Source organism: Poecilia formosa, unplaced genomic scaffold (genome assembly GCF_000485575.1).
Source record: "Poecilia formosa unplaced genomic scaffold, Poecilia_formosa-5.1.2 Scaffold22, whole genome shotgun sequence".
Lineage (NCBI taxonomy): Eukaryota > Metazoa > Chordata > Actinopteri > Cyprinodontiformes > Poeciliidae > Poecilia > Poecilia formosa.
In genome coordinates this window covers 886,490-914,039 of record NW_006799961.1, presented here as the reverse complement: position 1 = coordinate 914,039, position 27,550 = coordinate 886,490, and the positions used below count along the sequence as shown (strand labels likewise).

The window sequence follows — 27,550 nt, the reverse complement described above, 5'->3', positions numbered from 1 at the left end:
AGCGTGTATCTGAATTAGTTCTTAGTTCACGCACATTTTATTTCAGCTTGTCAACAATTCAACAATAAATAAATAAATAAATAAATAAATAAATAAATAAATAAATAAATAAATAAATAAATGTCTGCCTAAATTGTGCACATAATCCTCACAGCCAGAGGCAAACACTACGGCAGGTCAGTCTGTAGCATAGAGCTCATGTTCTGGTTTGATTCTGCTTTAAAACTTCTAAAAACTTTGATTATACCACGACTATGAGATTTTGCACTAGTATAAATCAGTTCTCGGATTTAAAGGAGTAGTTCATCCACATTTGTAAATGCCACCTCTTTACGATCGGGGAAAGATCAGTTCATGTAGCCAGCAGCAGGTTAAAAATGATTATAATCTGGTGGCACAGCAGCCCTATCAGAAATGTCCATTTCTTTATCTGAAATAAACCACGACTTTCAATCATGCATTGTGTCTCAGCGGACCTAAACACATCACTCTTTATATGTATTTTTTTTTTTTTTTACTGATTGACCCCTGTGATGTTAGACGATCCTCCTCTTCTACCGCCATCTCTTATTCCTCATCGTCACACCTTCATTATTTGCATACAGTGGCCTCCGCTTTGTTCCGTTCTCCCCTCCTGCTCGCCTCCTTTCTCCTCTGCAGCGCCTCGTCATTTGATCCCAGACACTCCGGCGGTTCGGTCTCCATGCGGCCCTCTGTCCGGAGCGGAGCAGACATGACCGCCGCTCTTCTCCGCGCACTCATCCTCGCTCTGCGCTTCGCTCTCGCGGCATCCTCCTCGCCTCCGGGTCAGGAGGTTCCGCTGTGCTTCGTCCGGTGCGCCAACACCGGCTCCGTCCAGGCTTTTACACCCACGGGTGTCGATGACCTTGACCCGGGGAGCTGCCCTGCGCGATGCCTGCGCGACGGGTGAGTTCCCGTCAGGGCTCAGACTGGTAGCACACGTGAAGGTTGTGTTGTTGTTGTTGTTGTTGTTTTGGTTGTTGTTGTTGTAAGAAACCAAATTTTATTGCAAAAATAGCCTAAGTTTCTAAAATAAATAAATAAATAAACAAACTATAATTTGCATGATGCAGCATGACACACTGGAAATCTGTTAACTGTTAGAATGCAATCTATTTATTTATTTATTTATTTATTTATTTATTTATGTGAGTATATTTTAAACTACAATATGTGGGTAAAAATGTGCCTCACAACTTAATTGTTATTTGAATAAATTAGTTAAATTCCATTCAGTGTTTCACATTTACTCATGCAGCTAAAATAGTTGTGCCAAAAGGAGACAAAACTAAAACTAAAAAAAAAAGAATATAATAATAATAATAATCATTTTTGATCAGGGTGCAAACTCTAGTTTCATAAACGTTCACAATTAAGCTAAGCCTGCTGAACAAAAACATTTGAAATGCAACCTAAAAAATGTCATGCAACCTTCCTGTTACAGCAACAGCTAAACTGTGTTAACAGCTGCTTAGCATTAAGAAGCTTATTGTTGTAGCGAGTTTGCCTTTTGCATTAGCTCTTCCACTGAACCAGTTAGGTTGGACAGAAACTTGAATTCTTGTTTGAGTACAGCAGCCTGTCCCAGCCACGAGCCTCCTGAGAGCTTTTAACTCTTACTGTGTTTTCTCTTTTAGTAAAAGCCAATTAAAGCAGCTTTACTCTTCTCTGCTTGTAACTGTGAAAATGGCCGACAGTTGACTGAGGAAACATATTCAGTTAACTGATCAATATGTTGTTAGAATTACTAATAAAACCCATATTTACAAACAAACTTGTAAATCTGCACAACTTCATCTGAAGGATTAAGATGTTCATTGTTTTAACAGGTAATATTTGATGCCCTCTAAAATCCTATTTTATAGTGCACCTTTGCTTTTGGAAAGTCCAGTTATAACATTTGATCACAAGCAGGTTTTAAAGTAATTCTCTAAAACACTTTCGACTTCTATTACACCTCTGTTGCTTTTCTGTATTTTCAGTTCATCAAATATTTTGAATGTTAATTGTTAGTTTATAAAAAAGGCAACATTTTTTAGTTGTAAGGAAAATAATTAATAATAAAAAAAGGTAAATAGTTCATCTGTGTTCTAGAAATCTGTTTTTAAGTCCCAATTTAGTTCTTTTTGCATAAAAGAAAGGCTTCAGAAGACTTAAATGAGCAAGTTTGCGATATTTGGACCAGTTTGAAGTTAGATGGAAAAAGAAAAATAGCAAACACTACTCTGCTTCTGTTGAAAACATTTTGTAGGAAAGAGTACTGTAAAACTGAAATTTTGAGGTTATTAAATATTAACCAATAAACTAAATTGAAATTTATTTAAGCATAATAGTTCATACATGAAATGTAATGTTCAGCTTGAATAATTTTATTTTGGTAATAAATTGTTTCAAAAGATTTTGATCAGAAATTAGCTCGATGTTGTCTCAGTCAACTATTAGCCTTTCTTGTTCTCGTAATCTTTGGTGTCCTGTAGAGAACTGTAATTTGTATATATTTTTATTACTTAACTTATGTTGTGAATCGACATATTATTAGAATAAGCTAAGAACTGTCAAAGACCTCGTGGTTGAGACCATTTTTGTTTTATAGCAAGAATTTAAGTTTTTATCCAGCATTAGCTACCTTAGCAACAGCGCTAATGCTAAAATCAAACTTGCTAGCAAGTCCAAACCCAGAGGTTGCCATCTTAGCTCTGCCATCAGGAAAAAACAATGTTAACTCTCAATTTAGTCACATTTTATGGCTTGATCAAAAGCAAATTTTACTTTTTATTTTTTCTTTAAGAATTAACATATAACATTTTAATTATCGAATAGAATTCAGCTAATTTAGTATATTTAAAAAAACGGTAGGCACCATTTAGATGTTTAACATATCATATTTCTACCCATAAATTAAAATCTACATAAACAAAATGCACAAGCTACAAGCTGTACCCCAATTTCATTGGATCAATACTTATTTTGTCAACGTGTCTTTAAAAAACAGTGAGATATTTGTTGCAATCAATGCTTGTGTTTTTGTTTCGTTCAAGGTGCCACTTTGGAGCATTGTCTTCAGAGGCTTGTTGCTGTGGAAACCAGCTCCACACTCTGCTGGTCAGCGCTTGTTTTATCTCCTCTCTTAGAGAGTGGACAATAGACTTGATAGAAGGAAGTGAAAAACAAAGGTGGGAAAAAGCACTGTCTTTTTTTTTTTTAGGTCTTCGCTTTCCTCCTTGATCCTCCAAAATTAAAGAGGCTCCAAAAAAAAAAAAAAAGAAAGAAAATTCTGCAACTTTTCAAGTCAGCCTTCTGTTTCCATTTCAGTCCCATCTATTACGTGCCTCTTGGAAATGAGTCACGAGGCGAAGGACCATTATTTCTCTGCATGAGTTTGTCAGCACGTCCCGAGGGAGAGCAGGCAGGGAGGACGCTTGGAGAGAAAGTCTCTGGAAAGCTGGCTGGATGCTGGAAGCAGACCGCAGGTCAGCTGCTGGTGCAATTCACTGAGCTGAAGCTGTTCAGTTTCTGTTACACACAAAACTCTCCTGTGCTAAAAATACACTATGACTCAAGCAGGGTTGTTTGGGGTTGTTTAAAGTCAACTATTAAATAATACGTGTCTCTAAGCTTCCTAAGTGATTTAATCCATAACTGTAAGTTGTCTCATTAATGTTTCAGTAGTTAAGAGAGCCCTCTGTTGTTATGACGTCCTGACTGGCGATTTTATGCTCTTAAGTCCAGGTATTTCTTTTGGGAGTATTTCCCAAAGATCAAAGTTCACATCATGTGTTGTATGATTATAGTCCTGGGATTGGATGTTAAAAACTGCAGGGAACTATAACATCCTTGCAGTAACGTTTCTTTAAATGTTTCTTTAAATGCTTATTGACATCTGCTCGTTTATGACTCTCCTGTTAGACGTCCACAGCACCGTCTCCACCCTCCACCTCTCCGTCTCACAGCTCTCTCCTGGCAGCTATTTACGTCAAGGCCTCCTTGATAACCTCTCCTGCTGTTCCCTCTGCACATTTAGGCTCCAGCCGAAAGCCCATCGAGGTCGAAACTGTCACCCAGCAGGCAGATATGAGTGAAGGCGAGGAAGTTCTTCTCTGCCGGGGTTTAACACATAAACAGAGAGAGAAAATACCGGAGGATGTGGAGAAAGCTAATCCTTCAAGCGCTGACTGTCTGAAAAACACTTTGGTGAGTCAGGATGTACGAACACTTTTGTTATAGCCATTTTTTAAAACTTTTTTATATATTTATTTATTGTACACGAGAAAAGCATCTCTTCATAATGTGACAGAATCAAGATAGAATTTCTGAAACATTCATTAATGCTGCCAAACACAACTCTGCAAGTTTTTCAAAAGTGAATCAGTTAAAAAAAAAAAGAAAAAAAAAAAGAGAGAGAGCAAGAGAATCAGCTATGTGTGAACTTATTGTGACTGGATTGTCCATCTAATGTCAAGACATAAGATGTGTTTCCATGTTTTAAAAATATTTTGAACATTAATTTAGTGTCACGTCAGAGTTGTTCCATATTTGTTTATCCACTTGGTGGAAAAATGAAAGAAAAAACATGAAGTAAATCCAAAAAATTATATATATATATTTTTTTGTGTAATCCTGTACCAGACGAATAAATAAAAACCTGAATAAATAAATAAAAACTTGTAATGATCAAAGTTATTGAACTGGACATTTTTGGATATTTTGTTTTCTGAAGATGAGTTGTCAAATCGGTCAAGATTTGTATATAAAAAGGTCATAATTTTAACCATGCAAAATCCTCTTTAATTGCACTTTACAGTATTTTTTAAAATGTATAAGTGCAGTATAGTAAATAGATTTAGCTAGAATTCTCATTTCACTTTGCTGATGTGCACTATGTTCAAACAGGAGTTTTACAATAAAACCCTGAAAATTAAAATAATAAAAAAAAATCTAGTATCACTATATTATCCAGTCTCTGAAACTGATAGACATATGTATGTATCTAAGTTAACAAGTATTGTTTAGTTTCTGCATTATGTGAAAACTCCCCAAAATAATTTTACCACTAATACTTTGTAAAAGATAATCTGCAGGCAGTCACAAGATTAAAAAAAGAAGGTCATGACAAAATCTTTTGGTGTACAAAACACATGGATGTTTTCAAATGGAATATTAAGTCAAATATGGATCATTATAAACTAACCTATGCATTCACATTTTCTCCAAAAATCTCAACATCATGTCTTTCATTTAAAATAACTGAGGTTGTAGTTGCACATACAGGTTCATTTTTAGATTTCAAGCATCAACGAACCCTCCTTTAATCACACATCGTTGAGCTTCGGATGATCTTTACTTGCTTTTTGCCCCGCAGGCAGTTGCGTGTTGTTTCATCTCCGACCGCAGCCAGGATGTGTCTGACAATAAGATGGCAGCAGGTGATATTTCTGACGACAATAAACTCTTGAAGCTCACAGTGGAAGCAGAATCCAACCACAGTTCTGATAATCCCAGAGACTGTATCTGCACAGAGAAGCACTGTAACCACGAGCTGCTGTTTGACCTCACCAAGTGGGTCACGTCACACCAAACGTGTCTGGTTTCATGTAGCATTTCAGGAAAGTCAAACGCGACCGTCTCTCTGCTGGTTAATGCAAAAGTAAAGCAGAGAGGCAGCAGCTGCACCGCAGGGGCCGAGGCAGCAGTGGTTTTGCTTTTCACCCGCAGTGGGCCCGTTGCGAATCAGGTGCTAGCTGAGAATCAAGTCTATTTTCAGAGCAAAAGTGTGATAATGTGTGTCAAGGGGAAAAGGAAGTCAGAAGCTAAAGATATTACAACAGAGGAACCACCAGATCAGAGTGAGAAGGAAAAGGGTAAGAAGTGAAACACTCTTAAAGAAGTATAACTCTCTTGTTGATTACAGTTTGTGTACATTTTTAAAGAATTATTGCATGAATTGATTTCTTTTAGGCTGTTAGATTTCTGCACTGAACAAAATTATTGATCCCCCCCTCCCCCTCCCCTCTCAGACGTCAGGATTTATGCAGAACGGCAAGTGTATCCCACAAATAAAGACATAATCTTCCTGGTTGTCACTGACATACCGGATCCTGTAGAATTCCTCTGGGACTTTGGAGATTCCAGAGGAGCCAGAACCAGATTAAGGACCATCACAAAAAGATACCACAACCCTGGACGGTACGAATCACCTGTAAAGTATGCAAATTAAAATTCAGTTATCTGTCCAAAATAAAGTAAATATTGTATCGTATCGTATTGTATTGCATCGCATCGTATCGTATTGTATCGCATTGGCTCCAGGACTCAAACCCAGGTCAAGGACCAGCTGATGCGGAAAATGGATGAATGGATTATTTAATAAATTACTGCATAGCATCACATTACATTATATCATATCATCTCATAATATGTTGCATTGTCATCATATCTTAAAGTATTAATCCACACTTCATCTTAGAACAAAACATTACACAATGCATTTTATTCTTTTGCATTATACTGAATTGCATCACACTTTGTATCATGCTGCATTTTATTGGTCCATATTATATTGTATGCTGAATCTCATTGAACTAGATTGGATCAAGTTGCAAGTTGCTAAAATGCTCACATTGGTACAGTTTTTTTGTATGATGTTTCTTGCTTCTTAGACATAATTGTTGTCCTCCTCTCTTCACAGTTACAACGTGGTAGCAGCTGCATCTTGGGGTCAAATGTCGGTCACCTCGGACGTGTTTCGCATTGAGATCCAGAGAGTTGTGAAGCTCAGCAGGCTGGTCCACCAGGCCTCGGTCTTAAGGAATCAGACTCTCACAGTAACATGTAGAGTCAATGCCGGGACCGACCTCACCTTCATCTGGAGCTTCGGAGATGGAACAACCAGGCCCGGGCTGAGCACAACACGTCAAGTCTTCCACAGGCAAGCCGGGAAGTTTCACTGAATTTAGAGATTGTTTCTTTCAAGAGCGTCTCTTTTCCAGTGTTTGTGTTGTGTGTCAGCAGGTTGGGAGAGTTTGCAGTCAAAGTGATCGCGTCCAATCTCATCAGTTCTGCGTCTTTGAGCAGCTACGTCTTTGTCGTGGACCGGCCGTGTCGGCCTCCGCATGTCAAAAACATGGGTCCGCTCAAACGTCAGGTACAAGCTGTGACTCTACTTCAACCTCATCATACAAGAAGATTATTTAGTGTTAAAGAAGTTAAGCCTCATTCTTGTGCTAAGTTTCAGAGACATGAAGTCATCCATCTGGGTGTGACATTTGAGTCAGATGTGGAGTGTGACATATCAGAGGGCCTTCGCTACTCCTGGACTTTACTTGGTTCTGGAGGCCAGATTATTAATTTGAGTCACACAGACACACAAAGACAAAGCCTGATTCTCCAGAGCCATCTCCTGGAGTATGACACCTACAATGCCATAGCAAGAGTAAGTTATTTAATGGGAAAGAGAGCCAAAATCATTTAAAGAGTCCAACTCAAATGAATCATCTAGTTGTTTTTTGTAATTTCTTTTTTAGTTTAGGCTTTAACCCGCATTTATGTCCCAATCCCATATTTAAATCTTTGATTTTTGCTCAAGTGATGCTTCTGTCCTCTCCAGGTTCAAGTTATTGGCAGTGTGGTGTACAGCAACTACACTGTGGCTTTCCAAGTGAAGCCAAGCCCTCCGGTGGCATTCATCCAGGGTGGCACCAACGTCTTTATTGGCAAAACAAGCAGCAATGTGGTCACCCTGGACGGACAGAAATCCTACGATCCAGACTTCCCTAAAAACCCTCTCAGGTACAAACTTTCATCCAGATTAGATACTCAATGATTCAGACACAATTTATTAATATTTTTCATGACAGTGTTACAATACATGAATTTTTAGCAGGCCTAAAACCTGGAGCAGCTCCAACTGGCAACTGCTTGGCCTATTTTCTGAGCGTTCAAGGAAGGCTCAGAAACTTCTGAATACAGTGAACATCAATGACTGAATTGCAAAATAAGTTTGATTGGACTTTTCTTATTTGTTTACTTCTGTTTTCTGATCATTTATTTCTGTAGACTGTCTTTGGTTGGAAGCAGTAGGAATAAGTTGCTAACCCTCTGCCATAACTGAGATTTGTCATATTTGCTTTAATAGCAACTGGAAGGTTATCATTGCTTCCTCTTATTATTTTTCTCTCTCCATAGTTACAGTTGGGCTTGCAAACCAGTTTCGACCATCACCAGCTCCTGTTTTGACCAGGACATTCCAACTTCATCCCCTGTGCTGAAATTCCCTCCCAGTCTGCTGAAGACCAAGTTTGATCAGTTCCAGTTTACGCTGACAGTCCTCAGCAGAGAGCGTTCGGCTTCATCCGAGGCTTTCCTCACAGTCACGTCACACCTCACAGGGTATTTTCTCATTCCTTGAAATAAAATTAATACATCCACAGAGATATGTATGACTAACTGGTGAACAGGACTGAATACATTAAAAAGCAGCAGTGGGCTAAAGCATAAAATTGATTGGAACATGTTGTACCCAGGAAGGTCTCAGTTTTCTGCCATCAGTGCCAGGGAGATCACGTGAACTGGGATCAGTCTTTTTCCATCCGTGCACTTTGTGAGGACTGCAGCATTCACAGTGAACTCATTCAGTACACATGGAGTCTTTACTTGGTCAATGCGTCGTCCAAACCCATCACAGAGGGTAAACAAAGATCAGTTTGCACAGCTTATTGTTGCTTTTCACTGGTTTTAATGAATGTAAAAAAAATAAATCCTGACTTCATTTTGGTTCTCTTCCAGTACCGTTTTGTTACACAGTAGATGTCAGCTCCCCTTCAGTGATCCTGGAGGATCCCACCACATCCACCCTGACTCCTGAGATGTCAAAGGAAAGCAAAGGCCAACCAGATCAATCTGGTGCGTTAGTCCGAAACAGATTGTCACAAAAATACTGTCTTCCACTAAATCTACTTGCCCTGTTTGCTCCCCTTTTAGATTTGTCAAGGTCTGGGTCGTCCCATACTTCTGTCCTTGACCGGGACACCAGACTGCCCCGGTCTAGAGAAATCCAAAGTGAGTCCTCTGCCGACTGGAGATATGCTTTTCCTTTAATGGAGGCCGATGATGTAGCACATCAACCAGGTAAATAATATAAGAGCAAAATCTTCCAAAGTTAATGGGTTTTTTGGGTTTTTTTTTTTAGCTTTGCTCACAGTTTAATTGTTCAAGGCAAACCTCCTGAATTATATTAGGAGGTTAGAACCCCATTATAATGGGGCATAGATCTCACAAAAATATTAATTTTAGCTAAGATGTCCCATCTAGCCAGTGTACATGTAGTAGTTGTACAAATTTTACTCAGACACAGAAAAAAATTTGTTACCATGTTATTTCTCCATACACTTTTTGTCCAATGATGTTGTGTTATGTCATGTTGTTCACAATCTCCAAAATCCAACTATAATTACTTTGTTTAAAGCCAGTTCAGCAACAGGTTCTGGTGATTATGATGCTCCGTATCCAAGTGTGGAGGAAGGAGATTCAGCAGGAAGATCTTACGGTACAAAAACAAAGCAATCCTACAACAACATCTGTCTTCTATTTTTGTGCAAGACTGTTATCTAATAAATCTCTGACTTTACTAGGTACAGATACCGAGATCTTCAGTCCAATTGATCACTCGGAGTCTGATCTGATGCTACTCACGAACGAGGGAAGTAACCTGGTGGATCCCAAACCTTCGGTAGCGATTCAGGAGCCAACTTTGCTTGACTTCCACCGAGATGCAGTGGAAAAAGGCCTATTTGAGTCCTACACTTACACAGGTGGAGCCTTCAGAGACGTCATAAAGTCATGTCATCTATAACATTCTTTCCTGCTCAATGTTTAGTTTAGCATCTTTTGTTATTTCAGGGATTTCCTCCACTTTGCTGATTTTCAGGCCCTTCAGCCTGAAGCCAAGAAGCATTTACATGTTGCAGGTCACTGCCAGTAAGTTTTAACACCTGTGTGTTAAAGAAAAACGAATTATCAAGGTTGCTTTAAATGAATTTTTATTTTTTCCAAGAGTCTCAAAATAATTGGATCGGTCAGACTCAGCTGTTCCTAAAAACAAACCCGGTTCCAGAAGGTGTGAGGTGCCAGGTTCGGCCCGTGGAAGGGATGGAGCTACACACTCCCTTCAGCATCTTCTGCACCTCAGGACGGGAGGTCGGAAAAGTTATTGTGTATTTAACTTTTTATTTATCATAGTCTTCATACATGATATCCATTTCCAAAATATTTTCTGTTATCATTAAGATTGAAATATATTTTAATCTGGTCTTCCGTTCTTGAATAATACACCCTGGCAGGCTTCATCCTTTAAGTTTTTAACGACACTTTCATTGGGAAAGCCATCAAATTATTGTAGCGCACCATTTAAATTTGACTTTTTTTTCTCCACAACTTTGAAGTTTTAGCTTAAGTTAGTGTCTTTGTGTTTACATAAGGACTTAGAGTACAAGTACAGCTACAGTATAGGAGGCAGACCCCCCAGGACGATGTACCAGGGAAGAGACTTCCTGTACTACTTCAGCCTGCCCTCTGGTGACCCCAGAGATGACCATGAAGGTGAACATTTGGCGTAGATTGATGAGATTTGACACTCATCAGCCTCGTCAGTTCTCCTCCTGCTTATCAGACTGAATAATCTCATTTACTGCTGTGTTTCTTCAGTAAAAATCTACACTGAAATCAGAAGCAGCAGCTCTGGATCAGCCACCAAACCGTGTCCTGTCGCCGTCCGAGTCAGACCAAGCTTCATCGGAAACGACTCGTCCTCTTCACCGTCTCATCGTGATCCTGCTCTAAAGCTGTAAGAGACAAAGTCCGTCAGTGCTTCACGATCACATTTGTGTTTTATTTAGAACCAAACAATAAAACTATTAAGACAGTTTTTAAAATTACATTTTTTTTTAACAAGACATGCTTCATTTGTCAAAAATCAGAAGAAAATAAAAAAGGAAAGCTTATTAAATTGTGTTTTAAACCATGTTTTAGATTTTTTTTAAATGAGCATTTTGGGGGTGGGGAATTTAAAACATTTGAGACAAACCAAGCTGACATGACTTATAAAGCAGTTTATATTTTGACAGACACCAAATAAAACTTAGTGAGTAAGAAATTATAATTTCTGTGTTGACTTAAGCATCGACATGAGAGCTTAGTTATAAAGTCAACTATGAATTTTGGCATCCACCATTTTAAACTGGACTTAACTTTTTAGTAGGGACAGATTTTGTTAATAGTTTTGCTGATATTTGATGGTATATTAAATTTTGATAATTGCCAAATATCAGGTTCTATTTACTTGTGTTCTTTTTCACCAGAATATCACATTCGATGACATTTAAATATATATACATATATATATTTAGAAAATAATTTCTTAAAAAGTACTTTATTTGGAGGCATTGTTGTAACAAGGTTTTTGTTCAAATGTGTTAAAAAGTGGCATCAATTAGACCATTTAATAGCTTTTTCTTTTTAATCAGCAGGACTACAGAGGAGTCTAACATGTGATATTTCTTTTTGCCTGCAGCTCAGAGTGTCTGAGGAACTTGTCCTCGTTAGTAAGTCTTGGGAATCCCGTTGAGATCCGTAACTACGTCAGCCTCCTGACCAGCGTCCTGAACAAACTGGGCCAGGATGCTGAGGCCAACACACACGCACAGAGACACACTCGCAATGTCCTCATTCGCACTTTATGCGATTTCAAGGGGAGTGATGAGGTACGGATACATAGCCGCTGCGCTGCTTGATTCAGTCTGCAACAGTTTCTACGCTGTTATATTTATTATGGCTTTAATTTTAGAAATCAGTCGCTGACAGCATCATTATTCTCAATGAGCTTCTACAAGTTACGAATCAGGTGAGAAATGAATGTCTGCTCAAATGGGGAATGTCCTGAATGATAAATAGGTTTTCTGACAAAATTTCCCCCCTTCCTCAGGTGACATTAACGAGCGTCAGACATGTAGCGACATTCGTCCGGTCTGTTTCAGAGATACTTCCTGAGTTTAGTGCTAACCGGGAGAGTCTGATCAACTCTGTGTCATACTGCCTCCAGGTGGTCACAAGTTGTAACTGCACATCTAAAGCAGCGGACTGTTTTAACAGAACCTGCGTTGTAGAGCCAGGATCACCCACAGCGCAAAGCACAAAAGATTCTGAAAATGCATCTGATAGCTGCGCACAGGAGTCGCCCGCTGGCCCTCACCTCCAACATGGAGGAGCGGCTGCAGCAAACCAGCTTATGGAGGAGATTCTGCAGACTGCAGCAGACCTGATGCTGGTGGGCTCAGGAGTGTTGCTTCAAATTTGAGTTATTTTAAACAAGCTTCTCCACTGGGATTCATTCTGACGCATTTATTTCCAGAGGGATGTTTTGCCCCACGAGGCCAAGCAGCACAGAGTTACCACCGGCCCCGTCGACCTTCTCGCTTCATCCCAAAACCGAACCTCTGTGATCGTCCGGAGTGGCTTCACCACTGTCCGCATGCCCGCTGCTCTGATCCAGAGCGCGTTTGGGCTTCACGACGGAGGGTCTCGACTCAGCGAGCAGCAATCCTGCGTCTCCAGAGTGCTGACTCAGCTCGACCGCAACCTTTGCCCCCGAGACGCACAACTTGAAACAGGGGGAGCTTTTACTCTCACCTCCTTTTCCCAGCTGACCGGACCGGTGGTGGATTTCAGTCTGTTTAAGTGCAACAGGAGAAAAATCCAGATTCACTCACTCCCTCAGCCAGTTGACACTGAAATCCAACTTCCGCAAAGAAATGTACGCCATCTCTTTTTACGCTCTCTCAAAAATGGTGTCTAGATCTCTGTGTCTACCAAAACGGCCATCATGCCTAATTTACAAGCAAAATGTCCTGCTGTAGGAGAGCTCTACCGGTCGGTACGTTCTCCTTCGTAACCAGATCAGCTACCACAACTTCAGCATCAGCCAGCAGCTCCTGCAGCAGTCCATCCAGATCACTGTGACCTTCACACCGCTGCCCAGCAAGCCTTTTCCCGTCATGCTTCTCTTCAGGTAGACTTGTTGATTGCACACAACAAGCACACAAACGGCACTCTCTCAACTTTTTCCCCCCACATTTTGTAATGTTAAAATCCAGTATTGTGAAAGAATGAAATGTCCGAAAGCATTAAAATTCTTGCGCCAGTCTTCAATGTAAAAAAAATAAATAAAAAATATTGATTAATGAACATTTTAGTACCAAATTTTTTAAGTGTTGCTCTAGATTCTTAGTTGAATTTAGGTCTGAACTTTAACTGGGCCACTTGGTCAAGTTCCAGCCCACTCTTAAGTCTTTTCTAGCCTCACATTTTCTCCCAGGATTAAAATTGAAAACACATAATTTATTCTTTCACTTAAAGGTAAAAGGTAATTTTATTTATATACCACATTTTCAGCAACAAGGCAACACAAAGTGGTTTTATGCACCACTTTGTGTTGATCTATCACACCCAATCTGGATAAAATACAACAAAAATAACAAAATATCTAATTGGCAACAATAATAGAAAACTAGATCATGATTGCTGTTTTTTTTTTCAGGATGTTTGAGAGGCCAACTCCCAACATGCACCACCTGAAAAGGATTCACCAGTGGGAGCAAAACACCATGCGTGTAACTCTGCCGCCTTCCTATCTCGGCGGTAAGAGGATTCTCTATTAGAGTACCTCTAATAAAACCTTTTAGCCTGCTTCCTCTTCTGGACAACTCTGTGTGATTGGAATTGCTGTGGCTTCACTAGAAATCCTGCTCTATGAAAAACAAATCATCTCCTGAAATTTCCAGCTGCGGGCGTTGCCCACATGGCGCTGCTGAACGCCGAGTTTGCAAGATTACATAGAAGCAGGCTGCAAAGCGAACAGATAAGCTACAGCGTGACAGCGGACAGCAGTCTGTGTTTGTCCTGGGACGGACAGCAGGGGGTCTGGACGCACCGCGGCTGCAGGACGCACCAATCGGACACATCTTCTGCGGTGAACTGCAGGTGAGGCGTGGACTGTGTGCGGACAGACCTCCAGAATTCAAACACATCCACATAGTCGAAAAGAAAAAGACATCATGGTAAAACTTTTGATTTACATGTTGTTTTTGTTCATATTAGTTGCTACCAGCTGAGGCCACTGACTGTGTATCAGCAGCAGATTCAGATCAGCCAGGTCACAGGAGATCTGGATCCCTTCCTCAGGTGACCTCTTCCCTCATTTCCACCTCATTTTCACACGAGAAAGAAGAGTGTGATTGAATTTTTTGGGGATTCATTTTTAATATTTTTGAAAAGACAATGGGTTTTATCTTGAAAATATAAAATAAAACCTTACTACAGGACTCCACTGCAACATGCCATCTTTTTTGTATTTCCCAGTGCATCCAGTGATCCAGTTGTGCTCAGTATTCTGGCCGTCCTGCTGGTCCTGTACATCCTGGGGCTGGTCTGGTCTCAGAGAGCCGATGCTTTGTCCAAGGAGAATCAGAGGCTCTACTTTCTTCCTGACAACAATCCGGCAGACCCGTACCTCTACGCCGTTTGCATTCACACTGGTCTCTGCTCTGCGTCCCGTATGACTGCAAAAGTAAGTCTTTCCGTGCTCACGAACGTTTCTTTTGTGTGATCTTTCTGCATTAATCTGCAAATAACGTTTTTGTGATGGTTGCGGGCTTTCTGTGTTGGATTAAATTTCTCCTGTACTGCCTCCGTGCAAAAATGCCTCAGATTGCTCTGCATTACCACAGACAATATCAGTTAGGAAGCCTTTAGAAGACTGTTTATCACACACACACAAGCCATATTGCATAAGAAAAGAAACAGCTGTATGCACCTGACAGATACCCCCAGCCTCTCCAAAAATACAACTCTTTATTTTTGCCTTTTATTTATACAAATTGTCTCATTGAGATCCAAGATCTCATTTACAAAAGTGGCCTGTGTTTTGATAAAAACCAACAAAAAAGGGACAAACACAGCAACAAAACAAGGAAGTAAGAAATATGACTCAATTAAATAAGCTAATAAAATACAGTTTAACAAGAACATTTCTGTTTTCTAACTTTCCTAGGTTTACATGGTCCTGCAGGGTGAAGATGGCGTCTCACAAACAAAAGAACTTCAAGTCCCAGGGTGCACTCTGTTCAGAAGAAACACAAAAGACACCTTCATACTAAGGTGAAATCCTCTCCACCTTTATGTCTTCTCTATGGGGTTCCATTTGTGTCAAAAATAAGTAGAAGTCATATGTGTTGATGTCTCGTTGCTATGTGTCGTTGGTCTATGTCGTTGGTCTATGTTGCATGTAGATGATGCATATGTAGATGATGCATATGTAGATGTTGCATATGTCTATGTTGCATATGCGTTCGCTGAATATGTGTTTGCTGAATATGTGGATGTTGCATATGTCTATGTTTTATATGTAGATGTATGAACCACATATGCAGCGAACGCATATGCGACATAGACATATGCAACATAGACATGTGCAGCAAACACATGCAGGAACGCATATAAAACATAGACATATGCAACATAGACATGTGCAGCGAACACATGCAGGAACGCATATAAAACATAGACATATGGAACATAGACATGTGCAGCGAACACATGCAGGAACGCATATAAAACATAGACATATGCAACATCTACATATGCGGCAAACACATATGCAGCGAACGCATATGCAAAATAGACATATGCAACATCTACATATGCATCATCTACATGCAACATAGACCAACGACATAGACCAACGACACATCTACACATATGACTTCTACTTATTTTTGACACAAATGGAAACCCATGCTTCTCAGCAGCATAGCAATGCTTCCCTTTTCTTAATATTTCAATAACACTGCGGAGAAACTTGGCTTTGCTTCTGGCCTCCGCAGTGCGGCCGACAGCCTGGGCCCGGTGCGGGGGGTTCACGTCTGGCATGACAACTCTGGAGATTCCCCCGATTGGTACCTCAAACAAGTGGCGGTGACAGAGGTAGACGACAGCGGTTTAACGTCTGCTTGTCTTCCCAGTCTGTCCGCTGAACTGTTTCTCCGCTTGGAAACCAGGTGAGCAGAGGGCCGGCGGCGGAGCGCTCATGGTTGTTTGACGGTGAACTCTGGTTGTCTGTGAACGAGGGCGACGGTCAGGTGGAGAGGAAGCTGCGCGTCTCCTCTGGGGAAACGCGTCCGGTTAAGGTGCAACAAGTGGATGCAGGCATGAAGCCTGGTTTCGTGTAAGCCGCAGTGTGACTCTCTGTTTCCTTATGTGTGTTCATGCAGATGCTGTTTCTCAGGTTCTTTGACTACTTGGCTGACTTCCACATGTGGCTTTGTGTGTACAGCTGCCCCAGCCCCAGCTCACACACACACACTCAAAGACTTAGTGTTTGCCTGCTTCTCCTGTCCGGGTATGCGTGTGCCAACACCGTCATCATATCGCATGCAGACGATCAGGTGGGTGGAGGCAACCTTGACCACCACCACCATGTTGTACCACGGGGATCACAGAGATGTCCGGGGATATCATGTAATAATTAAGTCACTTTATTGATGAGTTTTGCTGGATTTTATTTAGGGGTATCAAAGGAAAGGTGGCTCAATAAAACTGTACACCACTGTTTCATTTGAAAAGTTTTTTTTTGTCCACTTTGCTACAATTTATTCCTCTACGAATTAAAATCTCAGTGAAATGCACTGAGGGCTGCCTTAACTGCAAGGTATACTGTCTCTTTTTTTTTCCTCCCTACTAACAGCGGCCATTTGAGGTGGGCGTCGTCGACGTGTCGGCTGTTTCGTTCACAACCGGGCTTCAAAGTGTGATGGTTGTGTTGCCTGTAGCAGCACTGATATCTTTCCTGTTTCGACTGACTGGGAACACTCGGTCGGGGTCGGGAATTCAACGTGCAAAACGCGAAAAAACTCCACATGATGATTTTCAGGGTCAGGTTTGATCAGACTCTTTGGTTCCGTCGAGCTTCGTGGTTTCTGTTGCTTTATTTTGTTGCGTTGCCTTTTGCGTGACGGTACCTGCCTTGCCTCGTTTGTAACACCTTGCAGAAACCTTTTCAGCAGACAACAGTGAGTTGGATTGTCATCTGTCTTGGGACGGCCGCTGGAGGTGGAAACAGGAGGCCTTGAAGAAAAAATACCAGGTTGACCTTTGAATAATGCCTCATAACTTCCCTTTCGCGGCAATGATATTTCTGAAGTCAAATTTCTGGTGTTATAGGATTCAGATGTCAACTCAATTTCCTCCATTCGTGAAAGTAAAAGCATGGATGAAGAGTCTGCAGTCCAGACAAGAAATGACGATCGGCTGCAGAAACTGCTGCTGACTTCTAAAGGAAGAGCTGAGAGACGTTTACCTGAGCAGGAACGGTTTAGAAGAAGAAACGCAGAGCAAAAAAAAAAGCAGAGGAGACCGTCGTTCTGGTGTCGCTCCCTGGCCTGGGCGCTGTGTGCGCTGTTGTCTCTCTCCTGCTTGGTGGTCACAGCTGAAAATGGAATGAGGTAGAGCACTGCTTGTAGCTTTACCTTTCTCTCTTTTTTTAAAGAAAACAGCTGTAAACATCATTAATACTTGAACAATATGTACAGTATGTATGTGTGGATTTTCTTCTGTCAGATTCAGCAGCAGCCAGGTTGTGCTTTGGATACACTCTCTTTGCGTTTCTCTTTTGGTCTGTATGTTCTTCATCCAACCTGCTCTGGTAATAACAATAACAATTCGTTGAAAAAGAAACACATTTTAAGCAAACTTAGAAGCTCTTCCTTGCAGTTCATCAATAATATAATTCTGTTATTTATTCCCTCCAGATATTTGGGATGACATTGACCGTCTGCTTTTGGTACAAGAAAGCAGCGAATTGCCATTGCTTTTTCAGCAAGAAAGATCCTGATGAACCAGAACAGTTCATAAAGTCTGATCTCTGTGAGAAGACTTCCTCGTCTGTGGAAAAGGTGAAAATGAGACTCCAAGTTTGAAATCCCGTGTAATTTACAAAGTTTTATGAAGTGACACGACAACACTTGGATGCTTGTGGATTAACTCGATACTCTCGGCTGCGGGGATTTTCATTTTAGGCTTGCTTGTTTCTTTTTGGTGGTCAAGTTATCCCTCGGTTCAAACCCAACATGGACGAATGTATAATCAGAGGTGTTTTCCGCTCTGGTGTTCAGTTTCCATGTTTCTGCAGCTGCTCAGGGCTCGCCACCTGCGTCTCGCTCGCCCGCCGGCTCCGGCGGAGCTGAAGAAAACTTGTGGAAAGAGGAGGAGAGAGGCTGTAATTCGGGAAATGCTCAGGTTTGCCTTTGTGTCTTTAAATGCATTTGAAAAAGTTTGAAACAAGAATTTACTCCCCCCCCCTTTTTTTTGTCATGTAGGGATTTCTCTTCCTGCACCCTTATGCTTCTCCTGATGGTGTGTATAATCTCTGGCAGCTCAGTAAAAGAACATCAAAACCTCAACAAGGCCGTAAAGAGACACTTTATAAGGTAAACACCCAGACGTTGCATCGATGCACTCCAGACATAACTCATAAACACGGAATAAAAACATTTCTAATATCTTTTGACAGACACAATTTTACATTTAGCTCCATAAAAACACACGAGGACTGGTGGGAGTGGACGCAGTCGAGTCTGCTCGACTACCTGTACCAGAATTCATCAGCAAAACCCGAGGTGAGCCACGTTAACAATCCTTAAAAAAAAAACATCTGATATAGATGTCCATTTTATACATAAAATATACGTAAAGTTTTAATTGTTTTTTTTTTACTTTTCGTATTTTAAGTTAAAATAAAAAGTAATGGTGAGAAGAATAATTGATGATTCTTTTTAACACGTCGTTGCATTGAATGATCTTTCAGCAGCCACACGTTGTCATCGGAGAGCCCGTCATACAGAAGACAGATGGCTCCAGCATATTTCAGGTAAATTAGAAACATTCACAGTACGAAATTTTTCTGTACATCTAAAACATGCTACGATACAAAAAGTTATTTGGGAAGCCTCAAGGCAGCATATGCTATGATTCGTTTAGACACCATTATATATTTCTAACAAGATTTTCTTCAAATAATATATTCTTAAATTAAATACTCTCTAATGATATAAGAGTCTTCACGAATGGCCAAAAAAATAGTGTTACAGTTTCTTTAGACTGTTTTACTTTATTGATGTCAATTCAGAATCTATCCAGATTCTGAATGAATAACTAAAATAATAATTTGATCATCTTTGCTGTATAATATTTGGTACAGTTTTTGGAACTAAAGCTTGGTTCTTGCCCGTCTTTTGCTTAATGTGTTGTTTTAAATGTATTTTCATTCGCATGCCCTCTGCCAAACTCAACATCATTTTCAATTTATCCCAGAATCCTGTGCTGACAAATCCACTGACAGAGAAAGCTCCTGCAGTCAGTTTAGGCCGCACAAGGTGAGACCCGCGCAGACACAAACATCGTTTCCTTATGCCAATAACTGCTGATGCTGACTCTGTGACGTTATGTGTATTGCTTTGTTTTATTTATTGTTTCTCCGCAGGTCTGAAGCCGCATCAAAACTCAAGACTTTGAAGTCGAGCAGCTGGATGGGCCGATGGATGGTGGCCCTGAAGGTTCAGTTCACCTTGTACAGCCCTGCGCCTCACTTGTTTAGCAGTGTGAGTCTGATATCTGAGCAGAGCCCTGATGGTGTACTGCTGCACTCCGTCAAAGTCCAGTCAGTGAGGGTGTTACACACCACGGAGCCGTGGGACTACGTTGCCATGGTTTCCAAGGTAAACTACTCATTCTAACCTGGCAGAAACACACCTGAAGTAAACAGACTGAAGTGATGTCTTCTCTTCCACACCAGCTGCTCTTCCTGCTCTTGATTCTACTGCAATCCTACAATCAAGTGTCCATTGTTGCACAGCAAGGGCTGATGGGATGCAGGAGAAGACCTTGGATGTGGCTGGACGTAAGTGAACCAAATCTTCAGTCACATCCACATGGACTGGGTAAACAGGGAGACATGCTAAAATTATCCAACACACTTATGCATAAAGGGCCAAGGTAGCTTTTCTGAAAGGTTAGCCTACCTGAATACTTTAATAAAGTCATAAACATGTCTGATGATGATTCAGAAATGCTTCACGTTTCTGCTCTGTCTCTCCTGCACAGGTCAGTCTGCTGCCAGTGACTCTAATCTGTTATTCCTGTTTGACCTATCACTCCGCCATGATCATGGAAGTTGTGAGTTTGCTGCAGACACAACACAGAGGACATGTTGATGTTAGCACTGCGGCGAGCTGGGAACAGGTGAGAGACTGAAACAAAGGACGGCAGGGAGATTATTGTACCATTATTATTTGTGTTTTGTCTGTGCAGAATATTCGGACGCTGTGGGGGGTTGTCCTCTTCCTCCTGACCATAAAGTGTGTGACTCTGCTTGGAATGAACAGAACATTAAGTTCTTCAGCTGCAGTTCTTACACAGACACTCTCCAGTCTCTTTTGGCCTGTGGTAAAAAATATATATTATACAGTAACAATGCTGCTGAAAGTTCCCAAAATGTCACAGAACTTTTGCTTTAACTCGAACATTTCTTTCTTACAAGGTTTTGTTTACTGATGCTCTTTCACCTGGAAGGTTTCAGGCCTGATCCTGCTGCTGGCACTGTCCTGTTCGGGTCACCTGCTGCATGCAGGAGGCTGCTGGCCTTTCAGCTCGGTTCCTCGCTCCCTGCCGGCTCTGCTCCGTCGCTACCGTGGACTCCAGGTCAAAAAGAACCGCCTCTGCTCAGGACAGGATTTCTCTCACTGGGCCGTTCTGTTTCTGACAAATACTGCTGTGCGGACGGCGATGGTACATATTTCCAATTGAACAAATGGAGCTCACAAGAGGATTTTTATATATTTGAATAGCTGTTGCGCCCCGACAGCCACATGTCTTTCTTACAGGTAATTGGGGTGATATCCTTATTGGTGAAAATGGCGAGAAGACCTCAGAGCAGAAACATTACTTTTACCACAGGGGAACTATTAAGCTACTTAAGAATGAAGATGTCTGAATTCACTGGACGGCAAAAGCGAGTGAGGATGGACGATCATGATAAAAAAAGGGTAATAAAAAAAAATTAAGCTAAAAATAAAAATTAGATAGTATAGTATTAAAATACATGTAAAACTGAAATAAATTTTAAAAACCATGTGATGACTCCACATAAACTGAATTTGTTATAGTTTATTTATTTACTAAAGGTCTTATAGCACCAGAATCCTTTATTCATTAACAGAATGCAGATTGTAAGTTAGGTTGAGGCATACAAACTACCTGTCACATACACATTCAATATTTTTTATTTGCTAGATCAAGAGAAACATTTCATATTTATAGGGAAAAAAATACAATCATCTGTCTAAACTTGTTGTCTGCATTCGGTAAAAGACCATTAATTTTTCCAGACTCATGTTCTTGAGGAGTTGGAGAGCTCCATCGACGAATTGTTGTTCAGACTCGACGTCCTTTCCAACAGCATGAACCAAACGCATCGCTACAGAGAGGGGGACAGCCCTGTCCTCCCAGCCTCGCCACAGTCCTCCAACATAGACGCTCAGGTGAGGCAGACGCCATATCCAACATAAAAAAACGTAGTTATATAGTTCTGTTGTGGAAAATAAAACTTACATGGCTTCATTGATAGTCATGGGAAAACTAAGTAAGTAGATGTGCTCTCAGCAAACTCACACCGAGGTCTGATCTCTTACTGCTGGCCTTGGTGAGCATGGTAAATGTTCCAGTTCAAAGCTGGGTTAGAAAACCAATGAGCAAGACTCACTTTTTCAGAAGAGTGACTCTGAGAAAGTTTCTTCCGTATGGATGTTTGACAATAAAGTATACAACACAATATTTGGCTTAAAAAACTATCAGAACCCAAAGCTTTATGCTGACTCTCTGGCATGGTGACTTCATCGACTGCATGGAAGCACTGCAATCAGTGACATCCTTTGTAAGCTAAATTATTCTGGAGTCAAATTTGAGGCCGTGAGTCTAAAATTGAAGGGCTGAAAGGAAATAAGCGAGGTTCTGTAACGGCCCAGTCAAAGTCCAGAAGTGTTGAAGAAGAACGACTGAAGACGCCAATAAAGTCATATGATTTATTAAGACATCAGATGTACAGTACATTGTTTTCCAATGGCTAACGATCCTAAGCTGTTTATGGTTCTGTCAGGAATATCTGAAGTCACAGACTGTGGTGAAAACACAGAAAACCCAAAAGTCACATGAAGTAACAACCCCACCTGCAGCTCGCCTGTTCAGGTAACAGAATTTGACTTGCAGCTTTATCCTAAAGCAAATATCAAAGTGCACTCAAATCTTCATTGCTATTACCTCCAGGTCCAAGGTTGAAATGGAAACCCCCAAAATATCAGAGGGTACAAGTGAGACGCTAAAAATTAAAAACTGGATGGCATCTCCAGAGTCGACCTCCTCCGAAACGCTTTGGTCAGAAGATATTTGTGAGAAACAACCCGAGCTGCAGGCTGGAACCAATCACAGCTGCTGGTTTACTGGAACTCACTATAAGTTGGTGGAGGTTCTGGTCCATAAGGAGCCCGAACCAGGAGAACCATAATCCATTGTTCTTGTTTGTAAGCAACTCTGGGAAAGAAACGTCTCCAGCAGATGCCATCAGATGTTTTGCTGCCACTGTTTGTGTATTGTTTTCACAGAATTTATAACGCAGATTGCAGTAAATAAATGCAACCTGCGTTTATTTACTGCCATAAATAAACAGAGACAGCTGTGATTAAAAGAAATATAACAAAAAACCATAGACTGAAGTCTGACTGTATGTAGTCTATAAAACATTTTGTAGCTTGTACTAATATCAGAATAAAAAAGAAATATGCTTCCCTGATGATATCTTTAATTTCACATAATAGTAAAATTGTTATTTGATTCTGTATTTAAAAAGTAAAAATGTGATTTCAATCTGAATTTAGATGGGTTATATGCTAAGCTATTATGTGCATAAATATCAGTCAAATCTAATTGGTAGTTAACAAGACTTTCAACTTTCTGTGCTGTTTTTTTAAGCCAGACATAGGAATGTAAAATTATTTAGCCATTTTCCTTGGCCAGCCTCAATAGTTAAGTTTTTTTTTTTTTGTTTTTTTTTTTTTTTGAGTTTTTCTAAAAACACTATTAGTGGTCCATTCACTAACTTATTTTCTGTTTTCAAGATTTCAGGCCAAACATTCAAATACATATTTAGCAAAAGAGAGGAAATTTAACCAATAAAACACTTGGATACAGATTTAAATATAGATTTGTTCATTAAATTTGGAAAGATAAGTTTTAAGTGTAACCTTACAATATTTATTCTGTAATTTATAACCAACAGTCAAGAACACAAAAATATAATTTGCTGAATGAAATTGAACACATACATTTATTTAAATGAGTATCTAAATAATAATAAAAAAATATGTCCAATGTGCTGAAGTACAACAAAATCAATCTTTAAATTCAAGTCAGAATTTTGACTGAGGAAAGTGAGGTAAATTTCAGTTATAATCTTAAGTTAGTTCAATTAATTTGCATGTGTTTTCCAACATATTTATTATTAAGCTTTTGTAACATATGTATGAATTTGTTGAAGAGAAAAGATGTCTATCTTTACAACTGGAAAAGAAGAAATCCAGTGAAGGTGCTGTAATTTCTGTGGTCATCATAGACAGTGTAGGGTGCCTGAAGGACCATGTAAACCACATCGCCTCGTTCCAGCTCGAGTATCACTCCGTTAGACATGATTTCATAGTAGGTGTTACTTCTGTCATAATTAGTCATGATTATCTTGCTGTTATGATACAAATGAATACCCATCCAGTGAGCATTGTTGATCTCACAGAAGGTGAATCTGAAATAGTATGCTCCTCTGACTGGGGCAGTGAAGACGCCTGCGAAAAAGAGAAACAAATACGAAAGCTTTTCAGAACTCTGTTTGTGTGCATTAGTACAGTGGCAGTTTTAAATATGGGGTGCACAAGCAACAGTTTAGTTGTAACTCCAGCATGTTCTCTAGTTCTTTTATGCATGTGCAACCAATGAAAAGTGGCACCATCCTTGCTGTAAGAACCAGGAAAACTAGGCAGAAGGAGGACTGGCCAGAGTGCCGCTCATACCAAAACTGCCACTTTAAGTGAGATGGGTCATTACCTGTGTCTGGGTTGTAGGCTTGACCATAGTTTTTAAATATTTTACTAAACCTCAGTGTGATGTCAGTATTATAGGGTCCAAGGCGCCCTGCATTTGTGAGGCCAAGTGAGAACGCCACTTTTGGTTGATCTGTGGGAAGAGACATAGATGAGACACTAGAAAGCCATTGGAGTCACTCAGCTTAAGGCAAAGGTGTGGGTTATTCTGTTTAGAGGTGGGACATGTCAATTCCACCTAATTATAGCACTCATATACGTTTGCTCATTGTCTGTGATTGTCCATATAATGACCTGGATTCAAGAGTATACCATCATATTTGTTTATTTGTCTTTCTTTACCTGCATTCTCGCTCTTGATTTCCTCCATCTCCTTCTCGGCAGAGCTTATTCTGACTTCAAGGTCTGCAAAGGTGTACATAAGATTTCAAAAAGAAGTCAAACTTGACCTTTTCCTGATCCTACATCTGTCTAAATCTTTCACATATCAGTCACTTTCATTGCTGTTAGATAAAATATCTACTTTTGCAACATGCAACATTATTGCATTAGTGTCTTTCAGCCAATGCATCACCTAATTTTTCTTGCTCCAGCTTCTCTATCCTGCTCAGGTAATGCTTCAGATCAGTCTTTAGTTCGATGGTCATGTCTCTGAGCTCCTTCAGCTCGGCCCAGAGGTCCACAGTGCCGTTGGTCTGATTGGTGCTCTCGGCCTGATTTGTTTCAACACCTTGAATCTCAACCTGAAGACCTTGATCCAGAGTTTGAGCAGCGTCATTGTCCGCCTTGCTGTGAGCCCAAGTCCAACACTGACAGAGGAGCAAAATGTGAAAAACGGCAAATCCCCTCATCCTGAAATGTTTATGTTGCAATCTTGGAGGACCTGCTCTCCTCCGTGTTTTATACCAGCAGAAAGCAGGTCACCAAGCAGAAGCCTGAGAAATAAGCAGATGTTTCTGATAATTCCCTTAGTTTTTAGTGTTTTTGTTTTGATAGTTCCTCCAAAGTAGGACAGAGAAAAACATGAGAGAGTAAAACATGTCATAGACCTGATCAATTGAGAATCTACCAGGTGTATCAAACAAAGACAAACTTTATAGATTTATTTATCTTTTTTGGTTTACTATTGATTTTTAGAAAGTAGAACAGAGGAAATGGGTGAGGTTGAGTAAATAGACATTTGGACCCAGGTTTGAATCCCAACGTAGTGTCTGTCTGTCATCCCCATGCATATTACGTCATATTGCCAAATTGAACTCTTGTTCAAAAATGTGTCCGACAAGTCTTCCAGAAAGACACTTCGGCTTTAAAACCTTCATAACACAGTCCTATTTAAACAAAATTTAAGTGTGGTTCAAAGTCTGGTCTACTGTAATACTCCACGTTATAAATCAAGTGGACAAACACATATTAGAGGTTTCTCTGTTAGAAACCTCTAACAGAGGTTTCTAACCTCTGTTAGAGGTTGGTGTGGAGAGGGAAACTGCTCCCTCTCCACACCAATTGTCCACAATTGGTGTGGAAAACCAAAACTGTTGGATCTGCTTCTGCATGTTTGGGCCAGTTGCAGGTCAGATAGGCCTCAAGTTCTGCAGTTAGAAGAAAAATCCAGATGCATATTAAGTTCAGACTGTTATGTTCTCCACAAGGTTGAGTCTTGTACTCACGTCTGCATTTCTGTGACTCACCAGTGGGGTCACTGTCATTCTGGCCTCCAAGACTGTCATTAGTCTGACTAAATACAAGTTAGATGAAATAAAATAAAATATGTCTCCCACATATTTCAGGTAGTTGAATAATGAGATAGCCAAAAAATGTTGTCTATCTACCTGAATAATAGGATTACAGGTAAAAGAGATGAAAACATTCATTCTGTTGTTTTTTGTTGATTTGAAGTAAGACTGAATCCTGAACTTAATATTTATAAATGTCATATTAGGTGATCATGCAGATGATCCAATCGCAAATAATAAAATTATCACAGGATATTGTCATGATTTATACTTCACTGACCAGTAGAGGGAGCTGCTTCCCAAAGACGGGCCAAGTCCACAAGTTTAAGAGCTAAAACAGTCCATAAGTTTAAGAGCTAAAACAGTATTAGAAAAGGTAAACACATGGAGAATTTCTTTAATATTGAAAAACATCAAATAACAAGCATGCAATGAGACATTAGGTTTATTATTATTATTATTATTATTAGGGTTTTTGTTTGTTTGTTTGTTTGCTTACTTGCTTTTTTTCTTACATTTGGTCTACAATCTGTGCAGAGATTATGGATCCAGATTTAAGGAACTATGCAACAGGCTTGAAAATAAAACGTCATTCATAATGCAGTTGTGTTTAAACAAAATTTAATTGTGGTTCAAAGTCTGCTCCACTGTAATACTCCGTGCTATAAATCCAGGGGATAAACACAATGAAAACTCCTGTTAGAAGTTTCTCTGTTAGAACAGCGTTATGTGAAAAACTGAAGCTGTTGGCTTTGATTGAGCTCCTCTATTTAGCATATTCAGGTAAATTTTGAATTTCTCAATTAAATTTTAGTTGTGCCCTGAAAGTTGCTGCTACATTTTCTGTATCATGTCTTAGCGCTCAGATTTAGCCTCATACACATCCAAACCAGCCCTTCATTTCTGGCCTTCAAGTGTTTCATATTCCAGGATCCCCTGCTAAGGATTTGTGATCACAGCAGCTGCTGTTCAGAGGCTTGCTGCTCCAGCCCACACAGCTAAATTGTTTTCATGCTCCTCTAAGAGCAAATGCCTGGAAAACTAAAAGGAAAAAAACATCATCAACAACAAAAACAAACAAAAAATGCTGAAGGACTCAGTTATTTTAAATCAAGGCTAAAAATCAATTTGCTAGAGCTGCCTTAGATTAATACTTGGAACATCATATATGACATCACGCATAAGCAAGATTAAAATTCTTTTTCCATTTATTTGTAGTCATTTCCTATCAAAACACAACTGAGCTATCACCCCCACATTTAGGTTTTTTTGTGAATCAGACACTATATACATATATATATATTTCTTATGTAAGTGAATTTAGCATGGAGTGAAAATAGTCTCAAGATGTCTGTGCGTGCGTAAAAAGATTTGTGCGTGCGTAAAAATATCTGTGCGTGTGTATTACTGGATTTGTAAACCTACATGGGCCCTAAATGGGCAAACCCATGTGGGCCCACCACCATGTAGGCCCCATGTAGGGCCCAGGGGGGCAACTTCACTCAGGTCAGTAGAACACATTGTAGTTGGGGATTGTAATGTAACAAAATGTAAAAA

General features: G+C 40.1%; 2 protein-coding genes across 2 annotated transcripts in view; one reads left to right on the top strand and one right to left on the bottom strand.

The window, feature by feature from the left end:
• The first annotated feature begins 733 nt into the window (after positions 1 to 733).
• pkd1l1 (polycystin 1 like 1, transient receptor potential channel interacting) overlaps positions 734 to 27,550 on the top strand; it is a 33,930-nt gene continuing 7,113 nt past the window's right edge. The window contains exons 1-52 of the mRNA XM_016669333.1: positions 734 to 927; positions 3,060 to 3,194; positions 3,334 to 3,491; positions 4,043 to 4,212; positions 5,381 to 5,879; positions 6,036 to 6,204; positions 6,707 to 6,946; positions 7,030 to 7,162; positions 7,247 to 7,450; positions 7,625 to 7,806; positions 8,203 to 8,406; positions 8,541 to 8,704; positions 8,803 to 8,919; positions 8,998 to 9,144; positions 9,482 to 9,562; positions 9,648 to 9,827; positions 9,916 to 9,993; positions 10,070 to 10,212; positions 10,494 to 10,614; positions 10,720 to 10,858; positions 11,585 to 11,774; positions 11,858 to 11,914; positions 11,996 to 12,337; positions 12,422 to 12,823; positions 12,927 to 13,078; positions 13,607 to 13,707; positions 13,851 to 14,049; positions 14,167 to 14,250; positions 14,428 to 14,635; positions 15,119 to 15,225; positions 15,951 to 16,050; positions 16,125 to 16,253; positions 16,338 to 16,511; positions 16,811 to 16,997; positions 17,115 to 17,209; positions 17,287 to 17,567; positions 17,683 to 17,767; positions 17,874 to 18,017; positions 18,254 to 18,360; positions 18,441 to 18,551; positions 18,635 to 18,740; positions 18,929 to 18,991; positions 19,435 to 19,496; positions 19,604 to 19,838; positions 19,916 to 20,020; positions 20,224 to 20,361; positions 20,431 to 20,565; positions 20,692 to 20,907; positions 21,003 to 21,164; positions 21,507 to 21,659; positions 22,274 to 22,362; positions 22,441 to 22,675. Of these exons, the coding sequence (XP_016524819.1) occupies positions 734 to 927; positions 3,060 to 3,194; positions 3,334 to 3,491; positions 4,043 to 4,212; positions 5,381 to 5,879; positions 6,036 to 6,204; positions 6,707 to 6,946; positions 7,030 to 7,162; positions 7,247 to 7,450; positions 7,625 to 7,806; positions 8,203 to 8,406; positions 8,541 to 8,704; positions 8,803 to 8,919; positions 8,998 to 9,144; positions 9,482 to 9,562; positions 9,648 to 9,827; positions 9,916 to 9,993; positions 10,070 to 10,212; positions 10,494 to 10,614; positions 10,720 to 10,858; positions 11,585 to 11,774; positions 11,858 to 11,914; positions 11,996 to 12,337; positions 12,422 to 12,823; positions 12,927 to 13,078; positions 13,607 to 13,707; positions 13,851 to 14,049; positions 14,167 to 14,250; positions 14,428 to 14,635; positions 15,119 to 15,225; positions 15,951 to 16,050; positions 16,125 to 16,253; positions 16,338 to 16,511; positions 16,811 to 16,997; positions 17,115 to 17,209; positions 17,287 to 17,567; positions 17,683 to 17,767; positions 17,874 to 18,017; positions 18,254 to 18,360; positions 18,441 to 18,551; positions 18,635 to 18,740; positions 18,929 to 18,991; positions 19,435 to 19,496; positions 19,604 to 19,838; positions 19,916 to 20,020; positions 20,224 to 20,361; positions 20,431 to 20,565; positions 20,692 to 20,907; positions 21,003 to 21,164; positions 21,507 to 21,659; positions 22,274 to 22,362; positions 22,441 to 22,675 (8,412 nt within the window). The remainder of the gene's footprint in view (positions 928 to 3,059; positions 3,195 to 3,333; positions 3,492 to 4,042; positions 4,213 to 5,380; positions 5,880 to 6,035; positions 6,205 to 6,706; positions 6,947 to 7,029; positions 7,163 to 7,246; positions 7,451 to 7,624; positions 7,807 to 8,202; positions 8,407 to 8,540; positions 8,705 to 8,802; positions 8,920 to 8,997; positions 9,145 to 9,481; positions 9,563 to 9,647; positions 9,828 to 9,915; positions 9,994 to 10,069; positions 10,213 to 10,493; positions 10,615 to 10,719; positions 10,859 to 11,584; positions 11,775 to 11,857; positions 11,915 to 11,995; positions 12,338 to 12,421; positions 12,824 to 12,926; positions 13,079 to 13,606; positions 13,708 to 13,850; positions 14,050 to 14,166; positions 14,251 to 14,427; positions 14,636 to 15,118; positions 15,226 to 15,950; positions 16,051 to 16,124; positions 16,254 to 16,337; positions 16,512 to 16,810; positions 16,998 to 17,114; positions 17,210 to 17,286; positions 17,568 to 17,682; positions 17,768 to 17,873; positions 18,018 to 18,253; positions 18,361 to 18,440; positions 18,552 to 18,634; positions 18,741 to 18,928; positions 18,992 to 19,434; positions 19,497 to 19,603; positions 19,839 to 19,915; positions 20,021 to 20,223; positions 20,362 to 20,430; positions 20,566 to 20,691; positions 20,908 to 21,002; positions 21,165 to 21,506; positions 21,660 to 22,273; positions 22,363 to 22,440; positions 22,676 to 27,550) is intronic.
• Positions 23,769 to 25,439, bottom strand: LOC107835780 (uncharacterized). Its single transcript, XM_016669361.1, has 3 exons — positions 24,835 to 25,439; positions 24,603 to 24,665; positions 23,769 to 24,393 (listed from the first exon to the last, which is right to left on the bottom strand). Exons 1-3 carry the CDS (start codon positions 25,109 to 25,111, stop codon positions 24,059 to 24,061), a joined length of 675 nt encoding a protein of 224 aa, XP_016524847.1. The 5' UTR covers positions 25,112 to 25,439; the 3' UTR covers positions 23,769 to 24,058.

Bases quoted from the DNA above. Each gene is read 5' to 3' on its own strand.
- LOC107835780 (XM_016669361.1), bottom strand. From the start codon at position 25,111: ATGAGGGGATTTGCCGTTTTTCACATTTTGCTCCTCTGTCAGTGTTGG. The intron at 24,666-24,834 runs GTGATGCATTGG...ACACCTTTGCAG, and splicing joins GCTGGAGCAAGAAAAATTAG to ACCTTGAAGTCAGAATAAGC. The intron at 24,394-24,602 runs GTAAAGAAAGAC...CTCTTCCCACAG, and splicing joins AATCAAGAGCGAGAATGCAG to ATCAACCAAAAGTGGCGTTC.